An 18,474-nucleotide genomic window follows, 5' to 3' on the forward strand; every position below is an offset into this window, starting at 1 on the left:
AACGCTGGAGCGGCCGAACGTTTCATTGATTGCAGATACCGAGATGAAAATCATTAGCCTTATTCACCGCAGCTCCCGATCCGCTGATTAATGACCTTAGCCCGGACACACCCACACACAGAAGCAGGAGACCAGCGGTGCACATGCCCCCACCCCCCCCCCCCCTCCGCACCAGGCCGCGAGCAGCTGTCCGACTCGGGTGAAGAAATCCCAGCACGCCTCTCGCGCATTAGGTCTGCATTAGGGCTGAAATGGGCAACATACCAGAGCGCGCTTACAGGGCTACACACTGCAGCAGTCTGCGTGGATCTTTTTCCATCAAAACACACTTTGTTTATTTAGCGCTTTTCAGACCAAGAGCTTTTTACAAGCGACTGAAGAAATCAAATAGATTTAAAAAGACAAATAAGTCAAATAAAAAATTTAATTAAAGAAAAATGAAGTAAAATAATTCAACTAAAATGGAAAGAAACAAATGGATCAGCCAAACATGTAGAAATAAAAATAATATATAATATTAATATTTTTCCTTTTTTTTTTTGCTTTGTTGTGTGCCAAGTATGGGCTCCCCTTCTGCAAACGCTAGCAAATTCAAAAAAGTAATAATGTATAAACTAAAAAGACAGATAGTAAAATAATTAAAGAAAATAAAAAATAAGATATTTTAGAGAATCTGGATCTGATTTAGAAAAAAAGATTAAAAATCATTAATACGATTAATCTTTTTTTTTTAATGGCAAAAAAAGAAAAATAATACCATATATTTATTATAAAACTAATTAAAAAAAAAAAGACTATAAATAGAATAAATAGAGTTTCATTTCATGTTTAAGGAGGTCAGTATTTGGTTCAAGTTCCGGGCATGCTGCTAGCCATCAGCAGCTGGGGCCCACGTGATTGGGGAAGAATACGTATGGGTTGGGTAAATGGTAATCCAAATTGAGGAGCTGGGTAAAATGGGTAAAAAAAGATTTTTAATCAGAAATAAAAAAGTAATAAATCAGAAATGATATATAAGGATAAAAGAGTTCCGGTCACTTAGTCCATTCAGCCCACATCCGGAAACGAAGCTGCAAAAAAGCCCACTGCAGATTTACTGTTTCTCTGATGTCGTAAAACCAAACTCCTGTACATATCTCCACCTATTCTCCCCACCACACTTAAGCCCCGCCCACTCACACTGCAGTTCTCCACAGTGCTTCCTTTGCTTTTGAGAGTTTTCTGAACAAGGCACAAAACAGGACAGCCAATCAGAGCAGAGCTCATTTCTATCCTTTTATTTCCCTGTCTTAAAGGCGCGGCCTGCGTAACTCTAAGGGATAAAGATGCAGGCAGCCACACACACACACACACACACACACACACACACACACACACACACACACACACACTGTACGGGACCTAAAATACAAGAGAAATGTAGGACATGTTCAGTCACACTCAAGCAGCTCAAAAACAAACCACACATCACTGCATCTGTCTGGGTTTGATTTAGCCAATTAGCACTGGCCGTGGTTGGACGATATCAGAGCAGGAACCGAACGCCAAGAAACTCGAGAGTGCCGATACGCAACTGTCTGCTGATAAATGAAGAAAACTAAAGCCGACTAATTTTAGAAACGGGCTGCCGGGGCCATATTTCAAACTTTCCATCGATGCCAGATTTGTGTTTGAGAGAAGGAGAGGAGATGTTTGGTTAGGATCTGAATTGGATGAAGAGTTACTGCTGTGTACCGTTTTCTTTCATAGGAAGAAAACAACATCCTTTACGTCCCGCCCCCACCCACCCCCTCCATGTTTGTCTCAATTCCTGACGCTGAACCAAATAGAGGGGAGTCAAAAGTGCAAGAAAAAAAAAAAAAAAGTGTGTGAGTGGAAACTGAATGCAAATGTAACTCCTATCAGGAGAATGTGATGAACGATGTCCTTAATCAGCACGAAATTAATTGAAATGAAAACAATAACACATTAAAAAAGCTGGACTGGAAGCAGGCTCCACACTTTCGGGTCTGTTTGTATTATGTACTGTAGTCCAGTAACACTCTGGACAGGCTGTGCTGTACTTATGATACACCTTGCTAAACCATCTTTGTTGAACCCTGGAGAACCCTAGAGAACACTGAAGAACCCTAGAGAACCCTGGTCCTGGAGGGTCCGGGTCCTGTACAGTTTAAAGCAGAGAAATCAGCACACTGTACTGGACCCCAGGTCCTTGGGGGCATCCTAAAGGTTAGCGGAGCGGGCTTGAGACCAGAAGATCACTGGTTGCACAGCTGAAGTGCCCTTGAGCCAGACACCTGCTGAAGGGCACCTGTGATCTCACTGCCCTAATCACCTGTGTGTGTGTGTGTGTGTGTGTGTGTGTGTGTGTGTGTGTGTGTGTATGTGTATGTGTATGTGTGTGTGTGCTCACTGCTATGGATGTGTTAAACGTGGAGGTTGAATTCCTAAGCGAACATCCATGCCAAAGCAGCACTCGTCTGGAGGTGTTCAGTTAGAGGGCTGCTCTGTACACTGCAGCCTCCTGCTATTTCACTATAGCTATTCACAATACACTGTGCAGCCCCATCACACCCTCCTCCTTATCCTCCTGCCTGCAACTGGACACTCCTGCCCTGTGCAAGACTTCGGCTGAACGACGCAGGCAACGACAGCGGTGCTTATTTTGACTGGCACTGAGGTTGTGATTATTAACAGTGCTCAGCAGACTGTAGTCCCACACTGCAGGGCAGACTCACGATAGGCCTGTATCTTCAGAATGCTCCCAAGCCTCTGAACTGGACTGGTCACAGGTTTTACACAGTACACTGTACAGTGACTCATTTTCATGATATTGACCAGGGCTGCACAATTTAGCGTTTCAGCATCACGATAAATACAACAGTCACACTGCAGGACGCGCCACCGTCACACTGCAGGACATACAAAATTAATACATTAATAAAGTACAAAACTGTTCTTGCACTGTTCCATTTACCAGAGGCAGGCTATATCTGTCCGATGTCATTAATTTAACTCCAGTCTTTCATAGATGGAGTGCATGACATGTCGGATCATTCCCTTCTGGAGAAAGTATTTAAAGGATTTTTAATACCACAGATCAAAAATAAATAAATAAATAAATAATTTTTTAAAAAATCATAAAGCCTGACCAAAGGCCAAAGCCCCCCCCTCCCAATATCATTCAGCCTGAATACTGACCTTTGCAAATGAGCTCATTACATAGCCAGGTGCTGTGTTGAGTAGGCATACTGACCTCATCCAACCTTTTCTTAATTTTTTTTAGTTCATAATATTTTTTTGATTTTATATTATTTATTTGTTTATTTGCTTAATTCTAATGTTTCTCATAATTATTCTACTTATATTTAAATTTATTTATTTGCATCATTATTTCAGTTAATTTCTGTTAGTTTTGCTTCATTGTAGTTTCCTAATTAGTTCTTCTTTTTCTTTTGTTTTAAAGTCACCCTATATTTTCATTTATTTAATCATTTAATCATCTCCTAACTTTCCTTTTATTTATTTTTGTGTATTTTTATGTATTAATTCCTATTTGTCGTAATTATTTTGTTTCTCTTACTAATAAAATTCTAATCTGTTCATGTTATACTCTCATTTCCTTCTATTATCTTTAATGTTTTTCTGTTACTATTTTTTATTTTGTTCATTGATGTTTTTTTTAAAACAAAGTAGCTCTATATTTCTTAGAACTCTGGTTTTATTCAATTCAATTTAGTGTATTAATTTCTATTTATATTCTTTATTTGTTTCTTTTCTTATTTATTTATTTGTTACTCATTTAATCTTCACTTGTTCACTGCAGCCTCTCAATCTTCTAGTTTCCTGATTGTTTTCCATTTCATATTTTTATCATGTTCCTGGTTTCTTTAATTTCCTTATTTTCTTGGTATTGTTTTTTTCTTTCAGTCACTGTTTATTGTAAATGCTCAGCTGCACTGATGTGAAAATGAAGGTTGTTTGATTGAGAAATGAATCGTGGCATATACTCTGGTCAAAATAACAGCCCAGTCTTCTACCATGACATATTATTGATTCACCGGAGCATTTTAATATACTGCGAGGCAGAGTGCAATCACAGCATGTAGCCATATAATCGCAATTCCAGTACTTTGTCCATATCGTTCAGCGCTGGTTATAGAGTCACAGAGAGCAGGGCTTTTTTATTTTATTATTTTTTATTTTTTTATTTAACACCTTCTACACCTGCTTGATTCTGATGTGGTGCCTGTACTCCTAAATAGCAGCCATTAATTGCAGTCCATTATGATTAGCTTATTAGAGTCTGAAAGTGTGATAAGACCTAATAGGTAATTAATTGTGCGGCACCAGAACCTTCCCTAGCGCAGACTTCACCTCACTAAGAGAAGCTTGAGCTGGAAAAAAACATGAATTCCCCACATTATTATTATCATATGCGTTTAATGCAAAATTATCATCACCACAAATAATATACCCAGCCTGTTCTTACCAGCACAGAGACGAACACTAAACTCAGTCTCAGGCCCTGAACCTCCAGAGTAGGCCCAAATCACAGGCACCATGACCATCTGATCATTCCCTTCTGGAGAAACCTTTAATACCACATTACAACACCAGCCCCCCCCCCCCAATATCGTTCAGCCTGAATATTGACTTTTGCAAATAAGATCATATAGTTGTGTGCTGTGTAAAAATGTATAAATATAAATAAAAGTAGAAGACGTTTTTCTTAAATATATAATTTTTTAGTTCATAATATTTTTAAGATTTTCTATTATTAATTTGTTGATTGGCTTAATTCTCATTTTTCTCATAATTCTTCTACTTTCATTTATATTTATTTATTTGCTTTATTGTTTCCGTTAGTTTTGCTTCATTTTAGTTTCCTAATTTGATATAACTTTTCTTTTTACTTCGTCTTAAAGTTGCCTTATATTTTCATTAATTTAATCATCATCTCCTAACTTTCCTTTTATTCCAGAGCAGGCCCAAATCGCAGCGCTCCAGCTGAAGGCCCCATGACCTGACCATCTGATCATGAGCAGCATGGCTGTGGGTGGCGGGGAGGTATATTAAAACATGCATAAACACACAAACTCCCAATAAATAATGTGAGCAGAAAACAAAACAGGACCGGTCCCCGAGGAGCGGCCTTTGGCCTCAGGGTTGATGCCAGGATGGATGTGAGGACATTTATATTTCCCTGATGGGTGCTTGGACGGAGAACACACAGCTCTGTAGCATATTTCACCTCCCACCACCACCACCACCACCACCACTCCCTCCCCCCCCCTTCAGTCCTCCAGTCTTCAAACTCCAACTTCACTTTAATTATTATGTCTGCAGCGAATCAGCCAAGCCAAGTCAGAGTTCTTCTGCGTCCGCCGTCCCGCGTCAAATTTATCGGATTTAATTTCTCTAATGCGGGATTGTCTCGACGAACTGCGCAACCTCGCTCCAGCAGAAATGCTTCGTTCTACACAGACGCATGTTTAGAGGAGGGTGGTGCCGAGTACACTCGGGTTCCTCTACTCTCCCGGTCTCTCTCTCTCACTCGCTCGCGTCTGGCCTTGCTGACGTATGCTGGAGGTTATCATATACGCAGCCTGAACTATTTATTACAGTGAGAAAAAAACCCCAGCCAGAGACTCCACCCAGGCTCTTTTGCCCCCCTCTCTGAGGTTTCGAGGGCCTGCTGCTTGTTCTCTCAACTGCTCTACACCGCTCTTGCTTTGGAGCACTGCCAGAAAAGAACCATAAGGCTCCTAAAGCGGTAGTTCTCAAACTGGTCCTTGGGGATGGTCAGATGGTCCCCATATTTATATCTTTATGTGTTTCAGGGTCTGGACCAAAATCTGGACTTTCTGGGTGGCTTTGAGGACTGGTGAGAGAACCAACGCCCAATAGATGGTTCCTTAAAAAAAGGAATAAGGGTACACGCTCATTTCTGTCAATTCTGGGCCAATGCTAGACATTTTTATGTACATATCTGTGGATGCAGATACCAGTATATACACACACACACTATATGGACAAAAGTATTGGGACACATGCTCACTCAAGAGTTTATCCAGCTTTTTATTATTATTATTTTCTTTTATTCTATTGTCCACTAAAGGCTTTTCACTAGAACTTAAGTAAGCACTAATGAGGTCAGGATGTTGAACGATCGCAACCCCACCTTCATCTCCAACTCCCCAACTCCTCCCAAAAGTATTGGATGGAGCACCAACCACCATTCCAGAGAACACAGTTCTTCCACAGCTCAATACTAGGGGGGCTTTATACCCCTCTACTAGCCCACACCTGGCATTAGGTAGCAGCATGGTGCCAATAGGTTCATGCTTATCTGCTCTAGTGTCCTATTCTATTGGCAGGACTTCTCTACAGGAATGCAATGAACTGCAATGGATGCAACTTAAAGCAGCTAAATGCATTTAATAGAAGGGGTGTCCACAAATATTTGGACATATAGTGCACATGTAAATACTGCAGTACCCAATCTCCATCTGCTCCATCTATAGTGTACAGCCACTTACGATAGACACTACTCTCGACCTGCTTCCCTGTACTTACTATAGGAAACACCTGTGTCAAAGCACCTGCCCACTGAATCCTGTCTCCTGCCGTCTCCTGATTTAACAGGTTTTCGGTTAGCTTTTCAACACAGGCACGTCTACTGACATGGTAAATAACTGTGCACCACAATTGAGACAAATACAATTGAAGGTTCTATGGAGAACCAAAGGTGGTTCCCATGGAACTACTTTTAAAAGTGTGCAGGCCTGGATGCCAGCTCGACTGCAGTCACTCGGCTGTGGCAGTCAGTAGCTTGGTGGAATAAAAAATGCAGTTTGTAACTTGTGTGGGGTATTTTCATAAACTCAGCAGTGACCGTATTATTCTTTAAACATCTCCAGCTGTTCGCTGCTCTCAGATATGGTGAGTCATAAGGTGGTGGACTTTTATTATTATTGCTTGCGGGTTGTGTGTGTGTGTGCGTGTGTGTGCACGCGCCTCGGAATGAAGGGTGAATACTTTCTCTGGGTTGCAGTATATCTCCTTGCAGGGGAACACATGTGCAGCAGTATGATAGGATTAACTGCAATTCAACCCCCCTAAAGCTTCATTGGCACATTCTCGCTCGCTCCGCCACGGCTGACATTCACTCGCACAACCACCTGTGGCAGCTCTTACACGCCCGGGATTTTTTCTTTACGTATATCGGTTTCCTGAAACACGTAATGCTTCCGTGCCTCTGGATGCTGACCTCACATTCAACACTGCAATCGCTAGCATTTCAGCTAGCTTTATTAGCGCTGCTGTAGCAAAACTACCGCAGGAATTTCTGCAACGGTAACTCAACCATTTGGTGCGTTCTCTTCACTGTAGCTTCCTGTCGCTGCTGCCCCTGACGCTGGCCTACAAAGCTGGGCAAGACTGGACCAGCCCCTCCGTACTTGATGCCGATGGTCAAAAGCCGATCTGCATCGAGGGCCCTTCCAGATTCAAGCCATCCTTTAAGATCCACTGAAGTTAGTCCTGGTGCCGAAGTGGTGGAACGGACTTCCCCTGGGTGTCTGGACGGGAGAGTTGCCTCTTGGGCGGGTGTAGTGTTGAGTATTGTGGTCTTCATACTGTGTTTAGTAGCATCTAAGCTTAGAGGGATGTTCTAGATAATAAAAACCATCAACCCATCTGTACCTACTATACGTACCCTCCGAGTTTTATATGTATCGCTGATGATGGTAAAATACTGCTAACAACCTTAATAGTCTTTGGGGACTATTTGGCGCAGAACACCCTGCACGTATCCCTCCACTCTGAAGGCTTTTTAAAGGCCCAGACCTTCAAAACTATCACAGCACAGCATATCGAGCACCAGGCGGTGCATTTCTACGCATTTTTTACGCTACAGGTAACAAATGCATCAATCTGTGACGTAGCTATTAAGAGACAAATGCTTTGGACGCTTGGACGCCTTCACCACTACCATGAGCAATTTCGACCAGGCACGTTTTCCTAGAATGCCACCCTTTAAGATCAAGCCACTCAGAATTTGAGGTCTAGAACCTCAAAAAAAAGGTACTTCCAGGTTTTGCTAGAACAGCGACATCACAACAGTCCCTCTACTGCTATCCGCGGTCAGCCAGCGTATCCGAAGCTGTTCAAACAACCTGAATTCAATCAGGCTAATGTTACCAGCATAGCGTCAACTAACCATTACAAGCTTCCCTCGCAGCTGGCTGTTCCACTCTCGCGTCCACAGCCAAATTCACAGACAGATGGAGATGCGTAGCGCTTTACCTTTTTGAGGTGGCCCGTGCGGGTCCCCACGAACACCACCGAGTGATCTCCGTATGTGTAGGCGGCCACGGCAGCCATGCCATCTGTGCGCTCGTCGTACAGCGGCGTTCCCTCGATGACCCGAAGCCCTCCCAGGGGCTGGTTCAGCACCAGGCCGCAGAAGTCGTCGCCGATCTGCTTCGGCTGTAGGACGAGAGAGAGAGAGAGAGAGAGAGAGAGAGAGAGAGAGAGAGAGAGAGAGACACACTTGATTAAGATGATGTTCACAAGTATTAACCCTTAAATCACCAAAAGCTAAGCTAGTACACAAGCTTGTCCAAAATCTAGGCTGCCGATCGGCCTGTTGTTACATACACCAATCAGCCATAACATTAAAACCAGGAAAAGTGAACAACACTGATTATCTGGTCATGGTGTGAGATCTACATACTAGACAGCAAGTGAACAGATGAGCAAGCATCAGACACTTCAAGAAGGTCGACTGGGTCAGAGTATCTCCGAATTGACAGGAAGGTCTTGAGGGACTTTTCTTGTATGCATTGGTCAGCACAGACCAAAAGCAGCAGCAATGAGTCTCTCATTGATGTGATCCATGGAGGCCCTATAGCCAAGGATCTGCTGCTAATGTCTTAATACCACAGGACACCTTCGGTGGTCTTGCAGAGTCCACGGCTTGACAGGTCAGAGCTGATTTGGTGGCACGGTGGGGACCCATGTAATATTAGTCGGTGGTTTTAATGTTATGGCTATGTATTTCAAGTCAGTAATTTTTTTTACACTAAATCTAAAACAAAATCTAGTATATTTCTTAATTTATCTTCGTCAATAAAACGCTCCGACAGCAGACTAAAGGTCCATTTGTGGCCTGATGTACAGATGGTTGATGGAACACCCTGCGTTTAAGGGTTAAAAGGTCATCTGAGCACAAATCTGGCGATTATTTTCGTTGTATTGCACCCGGACATGTGAAAGTGCATGTGGGCAGGCAGAATCCGCTGAAGGCCACGGCAGTAGAAACTGACAATTAATCTGACCTTGGGAGGTTATATTGGCCTCTGTTGACAAGCTTAAGTGCTAGATATGGTATCTGCGGGAGGAAACGTAGGGGGAGAGGAAAGAACCCCTCAGCAGGAGGCTCGGGGGCGAGCTCTGTGGGATTATACCGCCGCTGACACACACACACACACCCATCGAGCAGACATGACATCATGCAGCTCCGTGGCTCACCGTGAGGAGTTCATCACTTTGGACGGGTGGCCTTTCTCCAAAGAGCTGTCAAAGAGCTCACAAAAACACGGTTACGGTGAACCTTAATAGGGTTCAGCTGACGTAGAAGTGTGCGAGTGTGTGTGTGGGGCGAGGTAGGGTGTGTGTGTGTGTGTGGGTGGGGGTGTTGTTTGCAGTGGTGGAGGAACAACAGAAGCACCGCTCGCTGTTCTCTGATGGGAAGCTGTTCGGGAAGACTTATTCAAAAATCAATGGCGTTAGCGAACATCTGCAGGACATCGCCTGGGCTAATGATGATGTCATCGAGCGCTGACCCGCTCCCTCGCTCATCCGGTGAACTATTGACTGTGTTTCAGCCTCACCGCTACAGCCTGTGTCACTTTCCCTCCTCTCCACCTTGCTCCCTTTTACCCCACCATAAAGATCCACTCTCCTTAGCAGAGCTCCAGCGGAGGTCAGTCTACCCTCCAGATGACATCAGCAGCACTAATGCCCTGCCATCCTTTTACCCGGGGCTCGTGATTTAGCACCGCAGCCTTCCGTTCAGACTGCGCCTCCTGGGGGCCGATATAACTCAGGCACTAATGACGGTCTATAATGTTCATGGATGAAGGTGACGCAGCACATTTTTCTGGGGTAGCGTCTGCAGCTCCGGCTGTTGGGTATAATGCTGTGTGTTCTAGCGCTGAGGGCTCGGAACCGAAGGAAGAACGTCGCTCAGTGTGAAAGGTGGAGAGCACTCTGGAATAGGAGAACATTTGGGCGGAGAACATTCAAGAACAGTGTGCTGTAGAATGAAGGAGACCATCCGAGAACACAGAGCGGAAAGGGAAGGAACGTTTAAGAGGGTGAGTGGTGATGGGTGGAGACTGGAGAACATTGGAGAGCAGCGTGAATATGGGAGAACGTTCTAAAACTGTGTGGATCAGCGAGAACTTTCAAGAACAATGTGAACAGGGCCGTCTGGAACAGTGTAGGGAGCAAAGAACATTCTATATAACTATAACTGAGGAGAACATTCTTCTCAAGAACACTTTGAATGGGGAGAACCTTTTAGAACAGTGTAAGTATGGGAGAACGTTCTAAAACATGAGGAGGATTAGGAAGATGTTCTAAACACTGAGCATTCTATAACACTGTGAATGGGGAGAACATTAAACAGTGTGTTTAAGGGAGGACAATCTAGAACAGGGTGGATGGGGAAAACCTTCCGAAACAATGAGGATAGGGAGAACAGACCAGAACAGCATGCATAGAGGTGAAAGCTTCTAGAACCGCGTGGGTGAGGGACGGCGTTCTAGAACCGCGTGGGTGAGGGACGGCGTTCTAGAACCGCGTGGGTGAGGGACGACAACGGTGTTCGATGGACGATAGAACAATGTTTGATGAGGGACGACGACATTCTAGAACAGTGCGAATACGTGGATAACATTCTAGAACGTTAATGGGTGAAACACAATCTAGAACAACGTGAATGACAGAAAACATGCTAGAACAGTGTGGATCCAGGAGAACACCAATAAAAAAAATTAGCGAGAGTGGATTCTGCAACAGCATAGAAGGAAAACACAACTCTACTAGAACATAAACCGGACACAGGAGAACAATCTAGAACACTGTGAATGGGGAGGACATGCTAGAACAATGTGGACAGAGGTAGAAATGGGGGTAGAATATTCGAAGACAGTGTGGCAGAGGGAGGACAGTCCAGAACAATGGCTAAAACCTTCCCCATCTTAACCTGTGTGAATGAAGGAGGACAATCTAGAACCCTGTAAACAGGGGGAAATCATCTAGAACCGGTTAGATGGGCAAGGTTTTTTGTGTTTGTTGGGAATCTGGACCCAAAGCACTCACAGGCCTCCTTGGCTTCGTTCTTTGTTCCAGCAGCCATCTTGGTGATCATAGGGCAGAACGGGGGGGTGGGGCGGGGTGGGGGCTGTGTGTGTGTGTGTGTGTGTGTGTGTGTGTTAGTGGGGAGGGGTAGTTTTAGAGCTCCTTGTTTTTCTGCATGCTTATGAAGGATAAATGTACTAAACGAGGCAGGAGCACGCACACCCTCATTATGAGGCGCAGGGCCGCTGCCGCGCATGAGAACGGCCTAATAATACCTCTGCAGCAACCCGGCACCCATTTGCATCAGTCATGGGGAACCCTGGAGCTACCTAATAAAAACAAGCACAGCCACTCCTGCATAGAGGAAGCAGGTCATCATGCTCGCTCTCCCTCTCTCTTTCTCTCTCTCTCTCGTCCATCTGCTCAGACTGGCCTGAGAGGTGTCATGCCATTGTTCTCAGCACTATTACACAGCTAGGCAGATCATTGTCTCTGCTAACAATAAAAAAAAAAAAAAAAAAAAAAAGCTCTTTCAAAAACATTTCCCATGTCCTAGCTCTGCGTTTTGGCCGGGTGATGTGAGAGAGCAACAGTATGTTGATGTTACAGCCTTTCTGGAAGGCAATACTGGTAGAGCCACTAGTGCCTTCCAAAGCCTGGATCTGCAAGCCAAGGAATATGAAATATGCCCGACTCGGTCAGCAGCCGTCAGGACGGATCAGATGTGAGCCTTGGTGCCGAGGGGTACCTATGAGACCCGGAGGAGCGCAAAAATGTGATTTACGGAGAACAGGGCGGTCCGATGCCGGGATCCTAGGCCGATGCAGATATCGGACATTGCATATACATGAATATCTACGGACCTACGGTGGGATTTCAGGGTTCGCAGGGTTTTAGGACTACAAGATCTGTCCAGGACTTTCTCCATCACTTCCATTCATGACAATCAGAGTATTCTAAGCCTTCAGAGCTGCCCTTGTAGAGTCCAGTGTTATTTTGGTAGATATGGGAATTCTGGGCCAATCTGACTTTTCTAATATTCATAAACTATGTGGACAGAAGTATTGGGACACCTGCTTATTCATGGTTTCTTCTGAGGAAGGAAAATAAATTAAAAATTGAGTTGATCCTGCTTCTGTTGGAGTAACTGTCTCTAGAGTCCAGGGAGGAAGGCTTTCTGCTAGATTTTGGAGGAGCACTGCTGTGAGGATTTAATTGCATTCAGCGGCAAGAGCATAAATAAGGTCAGGCTGCTGGAAGATCCCCACCTCCCCTCACCTGACCTGACCTCACCTCACCCCAAACTCATCCCAAAAGTACTGGATGGAGCACCACCATCCATCATTCCAGAGAACACAGTTCCTCCACTGCTCCATAGCTCAATGCTGGGGGGCGTTATACCCCTCTAGCCCACATTATATAGGCACGGTGCCAACAGGTTCATATTTATCTGCTCCAGAAAGTCCTGGCAGCACTTCTCTAGAAGTAAAAGGACTTCTCAAAAGTGACGCTGCTGTGTAGCGCAGCCTATAGCCTACAGCCTACATGTATGCCATAAAGATGTAGCTGCTTTCCAGGAAAATGCTTTGATTTCCAGGAAGCTAATATTTCAATGAAACCAACAGTTATAATTACTATATAGGGGGTTATGAGATCATGGGTATCATGGTTTGTAGAGATGACAGCAGTGCGTAAATCGAGCAGCCACTCCCACCTCGGTCGTTTATGCCGAGATTTCTCATCCCGTGCGAATCGGTCAGGTTTTACAGACGTCCTATAGTGAAACTACACTACCCACCTCCCCACGTAAAACCCACCCCACCTAAATAGGGCTTTAAAAATATAAAAGGAGTCTCATTGAGGCGTTACGGATTACTAAACCAGAACTCTGACGAAAGGTTGCTTACATCACGTAGCAGAAGTATTGTTTAGGTGCAAGAACATCTTGCCTACATATACACTAAACGGCATCCTAACGAAAAGGAGACAAGAACCGTATGTTTTAAAAGGAGCCCAGAGGCAAGCTTGAAGGCAAATAAATAATATAAAATTGTAACTGCAGCTGTTATTCATCTCTTCTCAGTCAATTACACAAGATAAATATTTAATCTTTTTATAACAGTAATATTCTAGAGAGAGTACTCAGACAGAAATTAGATCTACGGTACACTCGACTCGCTTCAAATGTCATATTCATATTGCCTTTGACGTCCAGCCATCGTCTCCCCCCCGAGTGATAAGCCGGGCCTCGTCATCCTGTTTACCTTCCATGGATTTTTCATCATAGGTACATTACAGCAGATCAAGTCATGTAATCGCGTTAAACGGTCTACTCCTACACGCGCACGCTCTCTGATGAGCCTGCGTCAGATCATAATAAGGGCACCGAACATCATACATGACATCCGCAAATTGGCCTTTCAGGAAAACAAACAGACAAACAAACGGGGTACGTCAACTATTGATCAAACGGGTTATTGATTAAACAGGGGGATTCTTGAGCATGCCGTAAACCAGGCTCGAAATGACACTGATGAAGGATATAGAGACGTTCAGGGTATCGAATTAAGGTGAAGTAAGGAGCATTGAGACAGCAGCTCCAGTCAGGACCAGCTCCACCGAGCCGAAGCTTGGAATTAACCGTTATCTGCTAGTAAAGCCCAAGCCTTCGGCATAGCCTGTAGTTTGAGGAGTGATTACAGGGTTGTGGAAGAGGAGGACGTGCTAACGACTAAGGGCTGGGTGCCTTTTGTTTTACACTTCTGCTTGTTGAGAACTTGTTAAGGATGTAAAAGCCTAGAAGAATAGTGAGGTGCAGAGGTGTGAATACTTTGTCACACACGGCGGAAATATTTCAATAAGATATGCCTAAGCAGGGAGTTCACGTGTTCCCAGCATTCAGGCACTTTTACAATATTAAATAGGACAGGACCTCTAAAAGGGGCTATACATAGAACCAAACAGGGGTTCACCATCACTACTAGTCTAAGAACCTTCTTTCAGTGCTATATAGACGCCTAACTTTAACCTAAGCTTAAAAGAGTCTTCAGCTCAAGACCAGCTTTTGATGGTAGCTGGTTTTGGATGGTCTAAGCTGGTCTTTGATGGTCAAGGTTGTTGAAAAGCTGCTCATCCAGGCAAAAATATACCCTATGCTGGTAAGCTAGCTGGCTAACCAGCCCTTGACCAGCGTATGCTGCATTTGATTTTGGTCATGCTGGTCAACCAGCTTGGTCATGCTTGTCTTGGTGGTCAACCAGCTTGGTCAACCAGCTTGGTCAACCTTGGTCATTCTGGTTGTCTAGCTTGGTCAGGTCCACCATGCATGTAAAATAGCTAAACTATTTAACTCAAAAACATACCCCATGTTGGTCAAGAGCTCAGTTGGTCAAGCGCTATGCAGCATAAACCTAATAAATAATTTATTTTTATTTTTTTTACATATATTTTAATAATTTTAATAATAATCAGTAATCCAGAGTAGATCTAGTGTGAAATTAAAAAAACAATTTCTTTATATATTACTTATTTACTGTTCAGGATGAGCAGTGAACCTGCAGTGGTCTTCTGAGATCATATATATATATATATATATATATATATATATATATATATATATATATATATAAATAAAATATATAAAGTAAATAAAATTAATATATAATAATTTATATATATATATATATATATATATATATATATATATATATATATATAGTGGTAAATGGGAATACAGTTTTCATGGGTATTTCTGTATTTTATTTATGTATTTAGGCCAAAACGATCCCTCAAATCTAGGGTAATCAGGCAAGTTTGTAACCACGTCACAAATTCTGGTAAGGTACAGGCCTTCAACCCTTCAGACACCACCACAGCTACACTAGTTTCTCCAGAAGAGCTTATTTCACATTAACCCCCCACAAGTGACCCTGTTTACACGCTAACATTTTAATTAAGCAGATATTTTAAGTTTTTTATTATTAAAGAAATTAGAATAAGCTTTTTCCAAACTCACCGTGTTGATGCAAGGAAGTTCCTTATTGAGCAGCCACGGCAGAGACAGCTTCCCTTCTCCACGGTAGCAGGACTTGATCCTCTCGCGCATGGCCAGGTTGATTTGGTGGAGGGTGAAGAGACACAACACGGTCTCCCTGGGAGGATTCGACCGGTTCTTCTGCCCCTGGGAGAACACCACAAAGAGCACATCCTCATCCTCCGAAAGCCCCAGGGCCTGGGCCAGCGCCTTGCCCGGCCGATGCTTGTATGCAGCCTGGACCAGGCGGTACTCCGCGCCGTCCTTGGTGCAACCCAGAGGGAATTCGACATAGGAGTAGAACTCTGTGTCGTTGGAGCACATGCGGACGATTTTGGAGGTGAAGAACTTCTCCCCGGAGGCATCCATCTGAGTGAGCTGGGTGTCTAGCTGCAGGGTGAGGAAGTAGATGTAGGTACGGCTGGAGAAGCCATAGACGTAATAGATGTCGAAAGCCGGGTACAAGGACAGCGTGTCCGAGGGAATCTTGATCTGAGAAGAGACGAACTCGTCCTGGTAGACCAAGCTGAACATGCTCACGCTGTCCTCGTCTTCCACCAGCTTGCGACTGGACAGGGTGGGGAAATATTCAGACTTGCCGTCAATCGCGGCGCCGATGAACAGCCGGCTGTCGCCTTTCTTCTTCTTCTTTGGATCACCGCTGTCATCATCACCCACGACTACCCCTGCCATCCCATCTGCCTCACGGGCTCCTGATAGGTAGTGCTCCTTGCGAGAGTGAGGTTCCCCAAGCTTGAAGAGATCATCCAGCCGGAGGAACTGGCACACTCCCTGCCAGATGCTGCCACAGGCCACCAGCCGGTTGCCTGCGTAGTCGACCAGCAGAAGCTTGTTGACGTTGTCGGACGGCTCCAGCTTGTGGACACAAGCGCGGACGTTGGGCGGCGGGTAACACTTGGCGTTGTCTTCCATGGGCCCCGTCTGGTGTGAGCGGAGCTCCGTCAGGTTGGATGACAGCTTATAGACTCGGTTCACGGCGCCTACAAACACCTCGCCCGTCCTGCGGTGGACAGTTAGGTGCGTGAGGCTTGTGTCCTTCACCCGGAAGGTGAAGTCCGTCTCCGGAGGCGGGCCAGTGGGGGTGGTCGGGAACGTCAGGATGGTGCCCCAAAGAACGGAAAAGCAAAATGTCAATGGCCACGAGAGCTTCATGATTCCAAAGCTTTCTTCTGGATGGGGATGAGACGGAGCTCTTCCCTCAAGCTTTTTACAGACTTTCTTTCCTTGGCAGTTTCAGTAGTTCATGTCTGAAGAGGGAGAAAAGAGAGATGCCTGGGTAAGTGTCAGAACGGATCACACAGGGAAAAGCTAATGTCTTATCTTTACAAGTTTAATTGCATCAAGCAACGAGAGGGAAGGTTCTACAACCCCACATTCAGATAGAGGAGTTCCACTCAATCCGTCCATTTACAGACATTAATGTCTAGAAGTGGACACTGAGCCAGCGGGGCGACAGCTGGGCGAATAGGGGGCGTTTAGGGTAAGTGTGGTACAGGGCGGGTGGGGGTAAAGTATTGATCCGGTGGCTTCTGTTGATGCCAAACCTTGTCACTCCCACTCCTTTTACTCAACGGATTGCTAATAAACCTTTACAGCCAATGCTAATGCTAATCCACAGTACATTTGTTAATTAGCCGGCAGCACTTGACCAGGCTTAGGGGAACGAAACGAAAGGGATCAGGGTGAACATTCGCGGTTTGGGGGGGTAGGGGGGTGGGTTGTGGGATGTGCAGCCTGGACATTTGAATGGTATTATGTTAACAGGTCGAGATGTTTAACATAAGTGGTCTGCAGATCAAACGCAGTGCTCTTCTGCTCAATCACCACTCCCCTTTCACCAGACACAGAGGCAGAAATGAAAGTCCCGCTATCTCCCCCACCCTCTTGCTTCCTCTCGCCCTTTGTTTCACACTCTGTCCCCCTTTTACTCCCTCCTTGTCCGTCCTTCGCCGGCCTTCTCTCCGGGTTAGAAAGGGTCAGCCTAAGCTCACGCAGGAAGAATGAGGATTTACTCACTTCTCAGATTCAGTGGTTTGAGGTTTCAGGAGGTTTCAGGCGGTTTCTCCACCCCCCCCCCCTTTTCCCTCATTCCCTTCCTGCAGCTGGCAGCGCCCTCCGAGCCAGCCTCCTGAAATTTGGGCCAGGGAGACGCACACCCAGGCAATTGCCAAGTCATTCTGTTTTAGTTTTAACTTTCCATCAGAGAGGTGATGTAAATCAACGGCCCTCAGGATAGCCAGCGCTGGCAAGACGACTGAATTCCAGCCCTGCGAGATCCTATCAGCAGCTGCCTTTGCCATGGTCGGAGCTTCTATTCGTTTTCATCCACCCAGGTGTATAAATAGCCTTAAAAGAGAGAATGTCTGGATTACTTCGCAGATCCAGCCCAACTCAAGCGGGGCCTATATGCCAAGGCCAGTGAGAAGTATGAAAATTGCTTAGTCGCTCTCTATCAGGCTAATGCACCGCTGGCCTTTACGGCATTAACGATCCCTAATTCATCAAAAACAACCTTCCCATGAGCTGCCGGCAAAGCCAGAGATGCAAATACTGCAGAAGAAGTGATCCTGCATCTCCCAATGGCCCGCCGCCTTCGGGTTTGATGCTAAGTCGGAGTTCATTGCCCATTGTAATCCGGTGATGTATTGTAATACATTTCCTGACTAGTGGAAGACGCTATTGAGCGGCAATCACAGTGATTTGATTAGCGCAGTGGAGGCACAGGCTGGTGCCAGGAGGAAAGCGCCGAACCAGGCTGCAGCTTCGTACCAGAGCTGAATGCTCAGAGCACGTGCTGACGGCTGAGCTTAAGGAGTCAGACGCATGCCGATAAGGTAGGGGCTGTCGAGCGAAGCTACAGCTCACTTTTCACAACCAAATAAGTCTCCATCAGCTCCATTCTCTCCTCAGTTCATCTCGCTGTTCTCCTACAGCTAAACACTCGCTGGGTGGCCCGTGTCTTCATTAAGTCTAAAGAAGTGCTCCAAAAAAGCTCCTAATTAATCAAAAGATTCAATCGTTTCCCGACGTCCCTGACGTCTCCGAAA

General features: G+C 45.1%; 1 protein-coding gene across 2 annotated transcripts in view; it reads right to left on the reverse strand.

Moving 5' to 3' along the window:
- Window positions 1–18,474, reverse strand: part of plxna3 (plexin A3) — a 223,737-nt gene that overhangs the window by 190,335 nt on the left and 14,928 nt on the right. For both annotated transcript variants that reach the window (XM_072681439.1, XM_072681438.1), the window contains exons 2-3: window positions 15,389–16,674; window positions 8,311–8,493 (exon numbers count right to left, since the gene is read on the reverse strand). In XM_072681439.1, the coding sequence (XP_072537540.1) occupies window positions 8,311–8,493; window positions 15,389–16,579 (1,374 nt within the window). In that variant the 5' untranslated portion in view covers window positions 16,580–16,674. The remainder of the gene's footprint in view (window positions 1–8,310; window positions 8,494–15,388; window positions 16,675–18,474) is intronic.

This window comes from Salminus brasiliensis, chromosome 6, assembly GCF_030463535.1.
Source record: "Salminus brasiliensis chromosome 6, fSalBra1.hap2, whole genome shotgun sequence".
Taxonomy (NCBI): domain Eukaryota; kingdom Metazoa; phylum Chordata; class Actinopteri; order Characiformes; family Bryconidae; genus Salminus; species Salminus brasiliensis.